Raw genomic sequence first — 16,815 nt, forward strand, 5'->3', positions numbered from 1 at the left:
AAGGTGCTGTTTGCATTGACAGACCTTGATCACCTGGGTGAGGTAGGGTTTGTCAGGTTTACCAGGTTTCTCCACTGTCAAGTTACCCTTTTTCTCCCTTTATGCTTGATACCCTTTGGAAGGAAGTCACTCTGTGCCACCCACACTTAAGGAATGAGGAGTTATGTTTTGCCTCCTTAAGGAGAACATCTGCATGGATTATTTGGAATTCTTCTGCGTGAGAGATTGGTCTATTTTCCCTTATTTTTTGTTCAACCACCCATTTATATCAGTATGGACTTGTGGGTATTTATTTTATATCGTGGGTTAGAGTCCACTACTACTTTGTTTGTTTTGTTGCCAGGCAACTCTTCACCACTGTAGCTTCTCTGTACCACCTTTCAGGCAAGAATTGGACAAGGGTCATGGGTGGGGTGTAAAAGGTCTAATTATACCAAGTTGCCAACCAACCTTGTTTTCCTTTCTGGAATGAAGGAAAGGAAGATTCTCTCAACCCATGGTTGAGGGGGTGTGGGTTCAAGACCCCAGCTTGATGCCTAGCCTCGCCTGCCTCCGCCTCAGCCTTCACCAGGCAGCTGTGAGTCGGGGCCTCCAATGGGCTTGGTACGGCTCTGGGAGAAGGCGTTAAGTCTCCCTTTTTCCAAAGAGAAGCTGATCCCACGGATCCCAGTCTCAAAGCTGAAATGAGCAAGTGCTTTAGGAACTCCATGTTCAGCTGGCTGCTTGTGGCCGTGGGGCTCTGTTCTAGAAGGCTTTTGTGGCCCAAGCCCAGGAACAAGAAGAAGCTGATTCACCAGCACTGCTCTTGCACACTCTCACTTGGTCTTCCTACCTAAGCGCACCATGTTCTTTTTTCTCTTCCCTGTGCTGCTAACTCCCCAGTTCTGCCTCTCTAGCTTGGATCTGGGCCAGAGCCCGTCTGTGCCGCCGGTGGTCTTCCTGCACAAAAACCGCCTGTCCCCGTCCCCACTCAGCTCCCTTGAGCTCTGGTCTCTACTGCTCACAGTCCTGACAGGTGTCCTGCTTTCTGGTGTGCTGCATCACCCCACAGTCTCTGAGCTCCCAGAAGGCAGACTTGGTATCCAGTTGCCTGGCACTGTTCCTGCCAGTAAAACTGGGCTCCCTATAGGTCCATGGGTGGGTTGAAGTAAAGGCCTCAAGAAGTTAAGACGAAGGACAGGAGACAACATATGGTATCTCTGGGGGCTGACCTGTAGCCAGAGCACAGCACCTTCAGGCTTGTGGCAAGAAGGCTGCAAAGAGGCTGGGAGGTCAGCACAGCCTCGGGCCCCACTCACCATGAGTGTCAGGGGAAGGCCCCTCTTGGCCCCACCCCACCTTGCCAGCTCCCAACCCTGGGAACCCAGCTGTAGATGCTCAGCTGGGCCGTTGGCGGGGCAATGAAAACATCGAATGAGTGCCAACAGGGTTAATCACAGCTGCGTTTATAGAGGCGTCTTTCTCTGAGGATCTTCGAGCCCTCGCTGGGCATGATCTCATTCCTCCTCTGGGATCCCCCACCCAAGAAGCTGGGGCCAGAGTGGGGTAAGGGCAGAGCCTGAAATGGCCCAGGTTGCTGCCACCTACTTGGGCAGGCAGATGAGTGTTTGAGGGGGAACCGCAGCCTTCAGTCAATGTGCTGCACGTAAAAGCCCGGCTTGCGACAAGCCAAGGACTCCTAGACACCGCGACAAAACCTGTTGTGCGCCAGGTCCTGCTGCGTATTCAGAAACCCAACTGAATCCATTCAGGTCCCGCTCTGGAGCCCACATCCAGAGCAGCAGGCTGTGGTCCACAGTATCTGGGGGCAGGGGCTTGACACAGCACACGAGGTCCTCCAGGAGCACAGATTGGGGAGTGGCTGGAACCGCGGGGTTGGGAGACGTAAGCAGATGTCTCCTAGAACAGGTGACTTTTGAGGTGGACTTTGAGGGGTGAGTCAGAAGGGAATTCCAAGCAGAGGGAACGGCAGGGAAGGGTGAGGAGCCGTGGGGAGGATGCTGCCTGATGTGAGGCCAAACCAGGGCATGGGGTTGGTTGGAGAGGGCAGGGCTCGGAGGTCAGCAGAGGTTTTCAAGCTAGAACTGTTTTAGACAGATCCTTCCCTTTGGGCAGTGGAGCAGAAGAGGGCTTGTGGCCATAGAAGGGATTACCAGGTAGGAGGCTGGGCTGGTCCAGGTTAAAGGCCTTGAGATGGTAACTGAACATGTGACAATGGGAGCTAGAACTCTGTGTGTGTGTGTGTGTGTGTGTGTAGGGGGGGAGGGGGGAGGGGGGTGTGGTACTGGGGACTGGGGCAGCTGTGGCCTGCAGCCAGTGGAGAATGGGGACAGGCTGACCCTGAGGGGCTAAGGGGCCCCTCACCGCCACCCACTGGCTGAGGAGAGCTGCGGCCGGCGGGGCTGACCTCCCTCCTGCCCTCCCCTTGGCTGCTCGGCAGCCACAGCAGCTAGTGCTGTTTCACGGCCTCATTCCTCCCCCTAGAGGCTCCTGGAAGCACAGCCACTTTGAGTGAGTGGGTTTGTGGCTTGAAATTCTCCTTGGGCCCCAGAGTTGGGAGGTCAAGCCCTTGCTTCCTCGTCAAGCAGGCATGTGAGCCCTTTTACAAGCTTCGGGGGAGAAAAACCCCTAACTAAGACTTGCTGAAGGCAGTGTTAGGGACCATGCTGTCCTGCTTGGAAGGTGGGGAGAGGCTCTCTCACTGAAGTGCCCTGTCTATGGAATCACACCCACTGTGGTCCTAGTCTGGCTCCCCCCTCACAAGCTGAGACCTTGAGCAAGTAGTTTCACCTTGCTAAGCCTTAAGTTCCTTATCGGTAAAACAGACACAAGACCACCCATCTCAGAGGTGTTTGAACTGTGATAATTAGCCTGATCATAAAATTTATTGTCAAAATCAAGTTTGGTGGTTAGCTGGGCGAACCAGGAAATATGTCACCTGAGTAAAGATGGATATAAAAGTGATTTAAGTATGCTAAAGCCCTGTGCCTGTATGTGCAGAGTTGTTGCTGTTAGTGCAGATGCCAAGGAGAGCTGTTCAAACTCTGTCTTGACGTGCCCTTATTTCCTGGGCAGGGGTCTGCCCTCCAGACAACATCAGAGAGGCCTGGGGATTCTGGCTCTCCCTCTCTGTCCTGTCCATTTCCCTGATTGACTGTTTCACTCACCTTGGACCTTGCCAACCCAAGATGCTCACTCCAGAGAAGTGGGAGGATGCGGACCTGGGGCTCAGCTGAGGGCCAGCTCCCCAATCGGAGGGTATCCACAGGGGCAGGGGCTGTCCCTAGCCCCAAGCTGGGGTTGGCCCAACACTTTCTCTGCACCAAGATCATGACTCTGGGCAAACTGTGTTTGCCAGAGCAGTGAAGGGCCTAAATATAGCCTCAGCTGCTCCTTTCTCTGGGTCCCAGGTGAGGGGGCAGGGTGGCTCCTCAGAGCACTGGTGGCAGTCGGACAGAGGGAACCGGCTCTGCCCAGACCTCTGGATCCCTCCCCATGGCAGAGGAGACCTTCCCCTTCACCTCCTCCACCCTGCGCTCTCTCCGACTGCAGCGGGAGTGGCTGGAATGGGAGGACCGGAGGCGGGCTGTGGCCCAGCAGTGCCGGAGCCAAAGGTACCCCCCACGTTCCCAGGCCCGACTCACTAGGCCACGCCGCTCCTGCCGGGACCCAGCTGTGCACAATGCCCTGTTCTCCGGTGACCTGCGACAGATCCAAGCCCTGTTCCAAGATGAGGACGCTGCCAACATGATTGTGGAGACTGTGAGCAACCAGCTGGCCTGGTCAGCTGAACAGGGTAGGGAGCACCAGGTGGGGGAAGGGGAGGAGGGAGAGGGAGGAGGGTGGGGGTGGGGAGGGGAGGGAGCCTGGGCCCCGTCACCCTCCTCTAGGCCATAGACTAGATCGTACCCTCCCACTGCCCATTCTAGCTCCCTCCTAAATAGAGATGAGGCAGAGTTAGTGGTTTGTATGTCTTTTCAGAATTAAAGTTGTAGTAACATGTTTTATGAACTACATAAGAACAAAGCTATGGTCTAATGCAATTTTTTTCCTCTGGATATATACCCACACATGAATATTTTTTCTTTGAAGAATGAAATCATACTCCAGATGCTATTTATAGCCTGTTTTTTTCATGTAACATCTTTCTATGTTGATAACTGTAAGTCCACATAATTATTTTTTTTGGCCGCGCTGTGCGGGATCTTAGTTCCCTGACTAGGGATTGAACCTGGGCCCTCAGCAGTGGACACTTGGAGTCCTAACCACTGAACCACCAGGGAATTACTCACATAATATTTTAAATAGGTGCATAAATTCTATTGTGTGGGTGTGCCATGGTTTATATAACTAGCCCCCAAATAGATTGGTTAGATTAGGTTTATTTTTAAAAAAAAAAACTCTTTTAATATTTATTTATTTTGGCTGCTCTGGGTCTTAGTTGCAGCACACAAGATCTTCATTGCTGCATGCAGACTTCTTAGTTGTGGCACATGGCATCTTTTAGTGGCGGCATGTGGGATCTAGTTCCCTGATCAGGGATCGAACCCGGGCCCCCTGCTTTGGGAACTCAGAGTCTTACCCACTGGACCACCAGGGAAGTCCCTGAAAAAACAATTTTAAACAAACACATGACCAACATCTTTGTGTACTTGGTGGATGATCTTTTTTTTTTTTTTTTTTTTTTTTTTTTTTTGCGGATGATCTTTCTTAGGCTCTATTCTGACCGGAGAGTTTGTCCATGTAAACCAAATGGTCGCTCTGTTCTCAGGCAGGAGAAAACGAAAAAAATAAGAAAAAAGAAAAAAAAAAAGACCGAACCCTGCCCCCCCCCAAAAAAGATTGACAGGAGATTGCCTCAAGCCCCACTCATAGGGACTTCCCTGGTGGCACAGTGGTTAAGAATCCACCTGCCAATGCAGGGAACATAGGTTCAATCCCTGGTCCGGGAAGATCCCACATGCCGTGCAACAACTAAGCCCATGCACCACAAATACTGAGCCTGTGCTCTAGAGTCCGCGTGCCACAACTACTGAAGCCCACGCACCTCGAGCCTGTGCTCTGCAACAAGAGAAGCTACCGCAATGAGAAGCTCTTGCACCACAACGAAGAGTAGCCCCCACTAGTGGCAACTAGAGCAAGCCCACATGCCGCAAGGAAGACACAACACAACCAATAAAAATAAATAAATTTATTTTTTTAAAAACCCACTCACAGATACGGGGATTCAAAATCCTTGAAGAGCTTATGCTCTCACAGTCACCTCCGGGCCAGAGTCCTTCAACTCTTAGAGATGTGACCCCACCCAGGGCATCCTGGTCTCTTGCAGCATGTCCACCATCTCCATCTCCCAAATGGGACTTGGCCTTAATTTCAATCCTAATAGAAAACAAAACATGCTTTACCCAAGATTTAAGAAACCCAGGGATTTACTTCCCTACAATGCAAACAACTGACAGCAGGATATTAGCCATCTATGGCTATTTCTACAATTGGAATCCAACACCAATGCCACAATTAACCTCTCTTCCCACTCTTCCTTTCCCCACCTCTACCTCTTATCCTCCCCCTCTGCCCTTCCCCCCATTTCCACACCACTCTCTCCACCCCAGGAGCATCCTAGGACTTCTACAGCTCTGCTCTGGCCACTCCCCAAGTTAGTTCCAGGCCCGCTTGTGCATAACTCCCTCCCCTCCCCAACACTAGAGCACCGAAGTTAACAAAAAGAGCTAAGGACTCCACCAGCAGCTCAAAGACCCAGAGGTTTCCCTAACAGGAATCACCCTCCTTAGCTGTCCTTGTGTTTTTTTTGTTTTATTTTTCTTTTAATTTACTTATTTATTTATTGGCTGTGTTGGGTCTTTGTTGCTGCACGCGGGCTTTCTTTTAGTTGCGGTGAGCGGGCTCCTTATTGGGGTGGCTTCTCTTGTTGTGGAGCACGGGCTCTGGGCGTGTGGGCTTCAGTAGTTGTGGCACATGGGCTCAATAGTTGTGGCTCATGGGCTCTAAAGCACAGGCTCAATAGTTGTGGCACATGGGCCTAGTTGCTCCGCGGCATGTGGGATCTTCCTGGAACAGGGATCGAACCCATGTCCCCTGCATTGGCAGGCGGATTCTCAACCACTGCGCCACCTAGGCCCTGTCCTTGTGGTTTTAAAGAGCAATTAAGGGAATTCCCTGGAAGTCCAGTAGTTAGGACTCAGCACTCTCACTGCCGAGGCCTGGGTTCGATCCCTGCTGGGGGAACTAAGATCCCACAAGCCTCTCAGTGCTGCCAGGGGAAAAAAAAAAAAGAGCAATTCAGTGTTTTTTCTATGACACACATATTATATTTTGTTACAGACTGACAAACTATTTATTTATTGGCTGCATTAGGTGTTTGTTGCTGCACACGGGCTTTCTCTAGTTGCAGCGAGCAGGGGGCTACTCGTTGCAGTGCGTGGGCTGCTAATTGCAGTGGCTTCTCTTGCTGTGGAGCACGGGCTCTAGGCACGTGGGCTTCAGTAGTTGTGGCTCACAGGCTCAGTAGTTGTGGCTCATGGGCTTAGTTGCTCCACAGCATGTGGGATCTTCCCGGACCAGGGATCGAATCCATGTCCCCTGCATTGGCAGGTGGATTCTTAACCACCGAGCCACCAGGGAAGTCTTACAAACTGTTCTAAAAGCCTATTCCAATTTACAGTCCCAACTGGGGGCTTGAGCAAGCCCCTCTCCACAGGTACAGACGGGCACAGTGTTTGTGTCCTTTCAGCCAGGCATACAGAGGGCAGGGCAGCGTCAGTTGTACACGACTGTACACGTCAGTTGTGCCCTGCCTGCCAGCCTCAAACCCACCCCCCTCAACACTGCCTGCTCTTTCCAGGGTTCTGGGTGCTGACCCCCAAGGCCAAGCACACGGCACCCCTCACCATCGCTGCTGCCCGAGGCTACACCGACTGCGCCCGCTACCTGATCCGGCAGGGAGCTGAGCTGGATGCTCGGGTTGGGGGCCGGGCAGCCTTGCACGAGGCCTGTGCCCGGGCCCAGTCCGACTGCGTGCAGTTGCTGCTGACCTTCGGCGCCAAGGTCAATGTGTTGTCTGAGGAAGGCACAACCCCCTTGCACCTTTGCACAGCCCCTGAGTCCTTACAGTAGGTGTCCAGGGTTTAGATGGTTTGGGGAGGGGGGGTGTGTGTGTGTGTGTGTGTGTGTGTGTGTGTGTGTCTCCAGCTCACATGCCAGAAACACATGTCCTCACAATAGCCTGGGAGACAGGTCTCATTCTATGGTGATAGAACTGAGACTCAGAAAGGTTTAGTGACTTGTCCAAGGTCACATCAGCTAAGTCCAGGAGGCAGAAGCCCTGTTGCTTTTTGGGAAAAGCCTTTTCCAACTGCAGTGTCCTATTCCCTGGGAACCCTCTACAGCCACGTTCCTAGCTGTTTGGAGGTAGGCATCAAGAAAGATCTGGCCCAGTGTTTCCCAATCTTAGTATGAGGCACACCTCCTCCTCCCACCTTTTTAAGGTCAACAGGTTCTTGGACCCCCTACAGGATGGTGTTTGCACTTTTACAAGTCAGGTCCACAGACAAGGCAGGGGTAAGGAGTCAAGGGCTCCTGGAAGACATTCCACAGCCCACGTGCTGGGGACCTCTCCCTACACAGATCTAGATCAGCCATGGACCCAGAAATGATCCAAAATTTCCAGTCCTTTCTTGAGTTCTTATGGGCATGTGGTGCACTTTCCAGCAGACTTGATCCTTTTAAGTGAGGTAAGAATGGAACCCTACTAAGTGAGCTTCTTAGCATTATTTAAATTTAGTATGTAGAAACAGAAATTAGCCTGATTAGAAATTACTGAGGAAATAAATTAAGTAGTTTGTGGCTGGCTGGCTGCTACTCAATGCTTGGCCACTGAGCAAAGCACCTACTGGACATGTGCACTGAAGGGAGCTGGAACTCTGGCGGTTTGGGGGAAGGACACTTGGTCATCAGCGTTTAATTGGGGTTGATGTATCTGCTCCTGAGTTTCCAGTGGCTACCATTCTGGCTTTTAAAATTACTGTTAGTTTAGTGTTATCATTAATTTAGTTTGCAGCGTGTTTAGCTTACTATTCCGAGGTTAGTGATGCATATTTGCCTCAACAGTGTTCTGACCTATAATTTTTCCAAGAACTAGAAGACTGTGAAACACGTGCTCCCTCAAATCTGGTTTTTGTTGTTTGGTTTTGTTTGTCTTCTCCAGGGGAAAGTGGAATAAACGGGACCCAGGTGCCTTCCTTTGCTGGAGTGGGTGTGGCTGGCAGAGAAGGGTGGTCTTCATGTTAGGAGATGGGAAGGAAATACTATTTAGGACTTTTTTTTTTTCACTAATTAGGATTTCTGTTTTCTTTGGGGGTCATACTCCTTAATTTTCTATGCTTCATAGAACACATTAGTGGGTTTTCAAGACTTTTTGTGCTATCAAAATGTTAGGAGATCACTGACAAGTGTTTCAGAACTAGGCCTTGGGGTCGCAATCTGATTGGGGAGTGAGGTTAGACTCTGGGAGGGACGGTCTGAGGCGGTATTAATTCCCGCCCAGTTACTAACTTGCTGTGTGTCCTGGGCTGCACCACAACCTTTCTGGGCTGAAAACCGAAATGCTCCTGGTGACTTGGATGGACCTTCCAGCTCTGCTGTCTGTCATGGGGCTTCCGTGAGTCTGGCGGTGGGTGCCAGGCTCGCCTGAGCCAAGAGGGGTGGGAAGAAGGGGTCAGGAGTGGCAGCAGACTGAGGGGTTCCCAAGCCAGGCCTGGTCCCTCAGGATCTGTCCCCGGGGGGGCGGGCCTTGTACCCTGCCCCTAGGTGCGCCAAGCTGCTGCTGGAGGCTGGAGCGACCGTGAACTTGGCGGCGCGGGACAGCGAGGTGACACCCCTGCACGTGGCGGCGGCACGCGGCCTGGAGGAGCACGTGGCTCTCTACCTGGAGCACGGCGCCGACGTGAACCTGCGCTCCAGCCAGGGCGAGACGGCCCTGAACGCGGCGTGCGCGGGGGCCGAGGGCCCGGGCAGCAGTCGGCAGCACCAGGCCGCTGCGCGCAGGCTCCTGGAGGCCGGGGCCGACGCCCGGGTGGCCCGGCGCAAGCGCCACACGCCGCTGCACAACGCCTGTGCCAACGGCTGCGGGGGCCTGGCCGAGCTGCTGCTGCAACACGGGGCCTGCGCTGCAGCCCCCAATGGGGCGGGCCACACGCCCATGGACTGTGCGCTACAGGCCGTCCAGGACGCCCCCAACTGGGAGCCTGAGGTCCTCTTCGCCGCGCTGCTGGACTACGGGGCCCAGCCTGTGCGCCCTGAGGTGCACAGGGAGGGCCTCTGAAAGCAGGCTCCTGATTGGGGGGAGGGGTGGCCTGGAGCTGGAATTGCCCAGCCACTGGGAAAGAGAGGCCAAGAGATAGAGAACCCACCCTCTGGGCTACAGGCCTGTCCCCATCTTGGGAAGGACCAGTGAAGGCTATGAGGGAGGGTGTCCAAGGGAGAAAAAAAGCCCCCAAGAAAACTGGCTGGGGCCAGGAGGTTGGAGCACACCTGAAGGTGGGGCAAACAGAGGCTAGAAAAGGATGAGGAGGCACTCAGATCTTGGCCTCTCAAATTTGGATGTGGGACTTCCCTGGCAGTCCACTGGTTAAGACGCCACGCTTCCACTGCAGGGGGTGAGGGTTCCATTCCTGGTTAGGGAACAGATCCCGCATGGCACGTGGGGCGGCCCAAAAACCCCCCAAAAACAAAATAACGAAAAACAAAAACAGATTTGGATGTGAATGTGATTTTGGCCCAGGCTGTTGGGTAGGGACATGGTGCCCCTGAGACCCTCTTTTGTTTTCTAGCCTGAGACTCTCTTTTGATTTCTAGATGCTGAGACACTGTGCCAACTTCCCTCAGGCCCTGGAAGTCCTACTTAATGCCTACCCTTGTGTCCCATCCTGTGATACCTGGGTTGAGGCGGTGCTCCCAGAGCTGTGGCAGGTGAGTCTACCCCACAAGCACAACTCCCTCCTGGGCTCTGGAGGACATAGAGAGGAAGGATGAGCCCCAGGCCTGTCCCTCCAGGATGGGCTTCCTGGAGTCAGGAGCAAATGAGACCCTGGGCCGGAGGAGGATGGGCAGAGTGAAACCTCTGGGTTCCAGGGTCCCCCTGCCCCCTGGCAGCTCAGAACAACCTTTAATTGCACACAACTCTCTAGCCTCTCTCCTACCTACATCAGTATAGACATTTATCAGGCATCTCTGACTCAGTGGGCACTATGCCAGCATCTTTGGAGTTGGGGTGGGTGCAGACATGGCTGAGACCCTTTCTGCCCTGCAGTGTGGTCCCAGTTCCCGTGACCCCTGCAGGCCCTTTGGTTCTGAATCTGAGTCCTTCAAGATGTGCCGAATGCCCACATGGGTGCAGGTTGCAAAATCCCAGGGTCCCACCGCTAGGTCACCCCCAGATGGAAAGGCAGTCAGGGTGTTGGACCATCTGACCTTGTTCCACTCCCAACCTAGGAGCACGAAGCCTTCTACAGCTCAGCCCTGTGCATGGTGAACCAGCCGAGGCGGCTGCAGCACCTGGCCCGGCTGGCCGTGCGAACTCAGTTGGGTAGCCGCTGCCGACAGGCCGCCGCCTGCCTCCCCCTGCCCCCGCTCCTCAGGGACTACCTGCTGTTGCGTGTGGAGGGGCGTATCCAGTGAATCCCACGTCCAGCTGCTCCCAGAGCCTGTCCTGCCTGCTCCATCAGTCTTCCCCCCCCAACTGTGGAGGACCAGTCCCTGGCTTCTCATCCACACTCTGCATGTCCTCTGGGGCCAGCTCATCCCTCAACTGGCTTCTTGAGCCACCTGTTGACCTCCAGCCCGACCTGAACTTCAGCTTCTTTCTCCCATGGGAAGGTCTGCAGGCTCCATCTTTGCCCGCATCCTCCTCCTTTGCCTAAGTGGATGATGGCCTCTCCATCCAGGCAGCCCCCAAGCCAGGAGGAAGTGATCCTTGTTGTCCCCTCTCCCCTGCTACCCATGTACCTGTTCAGCCTCCTAAAGAGTGACAGACTCTGCCTCTAGCTGTACTGCCAATGCCTGACCTGCCTTTGTCACTGCAAGGGAGGACCTCACTGACTGGTCTTGAAATCCATGCCCTGCAAGGATGCCGGAACGATCTTTGGGAATCACAATTTGGATCAGGCCCTTCAGTGTCTCCACACCACCTTCAGGCCAAAATAAAAACTCAACAAGGCAGACAAACTTTCTAGCCTCTGCCTCCGCCAAGCTCTCTGTCCTCCTGATCCCCCTTCTCCCTTCTAAGGCTCCTGTAACCCAGCCTTTGCAAACTAGTTACCAATTGTCAGATATGACCTGCTTCCCTTTGCTTCCAGGCATCTGCATGTGCTGTCCCCTCTGCTTGGTCTATCCTTCCCATTTTTTTTTTTTTTGCCCTGGTTGAAGCTGATTTGATCCTCAAGACTTGGCCCAATAGCCCTCTCTCTGCAGAGCCTTCTCTGCACTGGGTAGGCGTTCCCCACCCCCCAGTGATGCACAGTCTTAAACCATGGTCACTGCACTCATGGGTCTTTGAGGGTCCGTGACAGGAGGACCAGCCACCAGCTTTCCCCTCTCTCTCCCACTTCCTCCTTTGGTCCCAGAGTCAAAATTATCACCATTCATCTTTAAGAGAAAGATTTTCAAGCCAAGCCAGTTTCTATGAATGCAAATAAATGATTTGTGCACAGAACCAGTGTGGCTGTTCTTAGGTTGAAATGTGGCTGAGATACCTATAGCTGAATATTTATTCCCCCACTTTGTACTCTTCTGTGGTTCAAGTTGTCTGCACTGAGCACTTGTTACTCTCGTGATAGGAAAAAGAGTATACGAACAACACGGGAACCCTCCCAGACCCTGAGCTTGTAGTACCCACCGGAGGAGCGGGGTCCCAGCAGCCTGTTCTCCTGTCCCTTTGCTGAGGTGATGGACCCTGGGCTCTCCACTGTCATTTACCATTTGGAGTCACATGGCAGAGATGGATCAGGAGTCCTGGGTCGGCCTCCTACAGCTGTTGCCCACCCTCCCCTCCCCTCCTCAACTGGAAAGTTGTCTCTGCGGGGATTTCCTTTCACCAACACGAAGACAGTCCTTTACCTTGTTATGCAGAGCTGCAACCTCTCCTTTCTGGATGAAATTTTTGCTTTAATTTCACAGATCCAAAAATAGTCCGAGAAGAGAGGGAGATCCTCTCTAGTCCTGGGGCCAAGCCAGGAGCCTCACTCTCAGGGGAGGACGCCAGGCTGTCCCCCCCTTTACAGCAGGCAGACCCCAACAAGCATGGCCTTTTCTGTTACATTTACAATGACAAATATCTGCTTTAAGAAAAACCCAAAATATGCATGTGATTATGTATCTGATTTGGGGATAAGAGAAGATTTTCCAGGATAAAAGCATAAAAGACTCATCAATCTGGATATAGAAAAAATTTAAATTTGGTTATAAAAGCACCAATTCATAAACACAAGTAAAAGGCAAAATTATGAAAAAAGTATCTGCCACTAAAAGATTTCATTTCCTTGATTTTTAAGGGCAGGAAAGACATCCGCTTTATTTACCATTGCTGACTTGGTGCTTGTACAATGCCTTGCAGAGAGTGGACACTCAAATATCTGTCAAAGCAATGAATCATCATGTTCAACCTCGCCAGTAATTAGGGAAATGCAAATTAAAAGAACAATAAGATATAATTCTCCTACTAGACTGGGTTCTTTTTTTTTTTTTTTTTTTGGCTGTACCATGTTGCTTGCAGGATCTTAGTTCCCTGACCAGGGATTAAACCCGGGCCACCGCAGTGAAAGCACTGAGTCCTAACCACTGGACTCCCAGGGATTTCCCAGGAGACATTTTAAAGATTAATATTATGCAGTGCCTGTGAAGATATGGAGACAGAAGTTCTTGCTCACCCTATGGGTCGGAAAGGAAATTGCCTCTTCAGTGGGCAATCGAGCAGTGCCCTTAATTGCACCCCAGGTACACAAAAGGCTGGTACACCCAGGAATATTCATTCCAGCCTTGCTTGCAACAACTCAACATGTGGGAAATGGTAAACAAATCCATACTATGGAATACAATTCAGTCCTTACAAAGGGTAGTACCCACAGCAGGAGAGAAGTGGGGAGGGATTCCAAGTGACGAGCATATGCACTAACTTGGAAAGATCACCAAGACTGTTACCAAGGTTGGAATACAACATGTACGGCAAACAAAACCAAACCCCATGATTAGAGATAAATAGAAAATGGCCTGGAAGGCAGGTGCCCAAATATTCCCCTCTGGGGAGCGGAGAGGGACTATGTGCCAGTGGGGCTTTTTATGGTCGGCATTTGAATGTTTTACAAAGGGGTGTACCCATGGATTTTTGTGAAATTAAGAAAAAAATTGAAGGGAAGACAAGGCAAAAGTGCTAAACTATTAATTTACAAGGTGGTTGATGGAACATGGCAGATGTGCAAACTCACTAGTAATTCAATGAATGCAAATTAAAGGAACAGACATCCTTTTGCCTAGCAAATACGCAAACATGAAACAAATACCATGTAACGGTTAGGGAAGGAGCACTTTTTGATTTTTTACAGAACGGATTCACTGTAAACAGTTAGGGCAACATCCAGGATTTATGGATCCATTCACCACTCTATAGCCATCATAACTGCACATAAAGGTATAAAAATACTCAAGCTCAATAGTTTAGGAAAAATAAACAGATAAGGAGCTAAAATCCATTAAAATACTCTGTTAATTTTAAATTATTATTATATGTAAGAGACCAGCTTTGGGCAGTGATATAGTCCCAACTGCAGGCTTCTTTCTTCACTTCTCCTCTCATAATTCCTCCACCCTCAAAAACTTAACCCTGAAAGCCCCTCTTTCAAAACACCCTAACTCAACTGCATCCTGTCCTTTGTTGTACACACTCACAAAATGCATCCCTTGTCAGACTCAGCCCCCACTTTTTCTAACCCTTCATCCCAGCTGCCGATCATCCCAAGGATACTCCAAGCATATCCCCATCCCCAGCCAATCCTTCCTTCTTCCTTTCCATCCATTTTCCTCACTGCCATGGCTATCTTAAGACTTCACCTCTGGAGAGCTAACTAAACTTAAAAGTTTTTGCACAGAAAAGGAAACCACTGACAAAACGAAAAGACAAGCTACTGAATGGGAGAAAATATTTGCAAATGATTACAACCGGAAAGGAGTTAATATCCAAAATATATAAACAGCTCATACAACTCAACATCAGAAACAAAAACAAAAAACAAAAAAACACCAAACCAATTAAAAAATGAGCAGAAGACCTGAATAGACATTTTCCCAAAGAAGACGTACAGATGGCCCACAGGCACATGAAAAGATGCTCAACATCCTTAATCATCAGAGAAATGAGAATCAAAACTACAATGAGGTATCACCTCACACCTATCAGAATGGCTGTCATCAAAAAGATCAAAATAAAAAATGTTGCCAGAGGATGTGGAGAAAAGGGAATGTTTACAATGTACACTGTTGGCTGGAATGTAAATTTGGCGTAGCCACTGTGGGAAACAGTATGGCGGTTCCTCAAAGTTAAATATAGGATCCAGCAATTCCACTCCCGGGTATGTATCCAAAGAAAAGGAAAACACTAATTCAAGAAGTTACATGCACTCCAGTGTTCACAGAAACATTTACAATAGCCAAGATACGGAAGCAACCTGTGTCCATTAACAGATGAATGGATAAAGAAGATGTGGTACATATATACAATGGAATATTATTCAGCCATAAAAAGGAATGAAACTGGGACATCTGTAGAGACATGGGTGGACCTAGAGACTGTCATACAGAGTGAAGTAAGTCAGAAAGAGAAAAACAAATATCGTATATTAACATATATGCAGAATCTAGAAAAATGGTACAGATCAACTGGTTTGCAAGGCAGAAATAGAGACACAGATGTAGAGAACAAACATATGGACACCAAGGGGGAAAGTGGGGCGGGGAGGGAGGTGGAATGAATTTGGAGGTTGGGATTGCCATATATACAATACTTATAAGAAAAAAATATCAAACTGTACACTTTAAGTATATGCAGCTTATTGTATGTCAATTATGTCTCAATGAAAGTTCTTAAAAAAAATCAAATTGTACACTTTAAATATATGCAGTTTATTGTATGTCGATTATATCTCAATAAAAGTCCTTAAAAAAAACAGATGAATGGATAAAGAAGATGTGGTATATATACATATCACAATTATATATATATATATATATATATATATATATATATATATATAAAATTGAATACTATTCAGCCATAAAAAAGAATGAAGTTTTGCCATTTGCAACAACATGGATGGAGTTGGAGGGTATTATGCTTAGTGAAATAAGTCAGACGGAAAAAGACAGATACTGTACAATATCATTTATATGTGGAATCTAAAAAATAAAACAAACTGGTGAATATATCAAAAAAGAAACAGACTCACAGATACAGAGAACAAACTAGTGGTTACCAGTGGGAAGAGGGGAGGGGGAGGGGATTAAGAGGTACAAACTCATGCATATAAAATAAAAAAGCTACAAGGATATATTGTACAGCACAGGGAATATAACCAATATTTTATAGTAACTATACATGGAGTATAACCTTTAAAAATTGTGAATCACTGTTGTACACCTGAAACAGATATCAACTATACCTCAATTAAAAAAAAAAAAAGACTTTATCTTTGGCCAGCAGATGAGACAACTCTCTCAGATTATCCTATCTCTTTCCCCAACTTCTCTGACTGCATCTATCATTCATTTAATAAAAATTTGTCAAGTACTTGCTGCATGCAGGCACTGGATAGACTTTGGAAATACTGGAATAAAAACAAACAAAACACAGTTCCTGCCTTCAAAGAATTTGGTAAGACAGAAAAATGAAAAATGATGTGTAGTGTGGTAAATGCTCTGGCAGAAGTCAGTCCATGCAGCCTGGGGAACACAGAGTGCATGTTCCTAACCCCAAATGGATGGTTCGGGTACTCGGGGCAGGGGGCAAGCCAGATTCCCCACATCCTCTGCAGGGCAAACCCAGAGGTTAGCCCAGCCCTCCTTGGCTCCAGAGGCCACTGCTCAGTCATTTATTCCCTTCTCAGATTGCATTTATCTTCACTTCTCTTCTGCTCTTTCCTCTTGGCTTATAAACATCTTCAGGATTCGCACATCTCTCAAGCCACCCCTCCCCCATCTATTCCCTGTTCCTCTAGCCTCTACTCTGTTTTTTGAGAAGAGAACATTAAGGGATGCTCCTCACACTGCTTATGGGAATGAAAATAGGTACAACCTCTAGAGGACAATGCAGCACCCTGCATCAAACATCTTAAAATGTGAACATCCTTTGATCCAGTAATTCCAGTTCTGGGAATTTACCCTAGGGGAAAACAAATCATGGATGTATACAAATAACTGTCATCAAAGATGTTTATCCAAATGCAGCTTAAAAACAAAATACTGAAAACAATCTAAATGTCTATCTAAATGAGGTGATTAATTTAAAAATTATACTGCAACGTGGAAGGTAATACTGTTGAGCAGCTATGTAAATATGCTCTGATGCTATAAAAATATTCTCTGACATGTGAAATGCTTTATGGTAACAGCTAAGTGAAAATAGTAGGGGACCAAATATTGACAATAAGACATACATACAGAGAGGGAGGGAGAGCTGGATGACTTTAGCTATACCACTAACTGCATAATTTGGACAATTATTTTAGTCTCTCTGAGCCTCAGTTTCCAAATCTG

At 49.2% G+C, this 16,815-nt stretch overlaps 1 protein-coding gene across 1 annotated transcript; it reads left to right on the forward strand.

The window, feature by feature from the left end:
* Positions 1-3,440: 3,440 nt before the first annotated feature.
* ASB16 (ankyrin repeat and SOCS box containing 16) lies at positions 3,441-11,715 on the forward strand. Its single transcript, XM_057714978.1, has 5 exons — positions 3,441-3,796; positions 6,863-7,130; positions 8,827-9,319; positions 9,874-9,987; positions 10,510-11,715. Exons 1-5 carry the CDS (start codon positions 3,496-3,498, stop codon positions 10,693-10,695), a joined length of 1,362 nt encoding a protein of 453 aa, XP_057570961.1. The 5' UTR covers positions 3,441-3,495; the 3' UTR covers positions 10,696-11,715.
* Positions 11,716-16,815: the final 5,100 nt, after the last annotated feature.

Source organism: Hippopotamus amphibius, chromosome 17, assembly GCF_030028045.1.
Source record: "Hippopotamus amphibius kiboko isolate mHipAmp2 chromosome 17, mHipAmp2.hap2, whole genome shotgun sequence".
NCBI lineage: Eukaryota > Metazoa > Chordata > Mammalia > Artiodactyla > Hippopotamidae > Hippopotamus > Hippopotamus amphibius.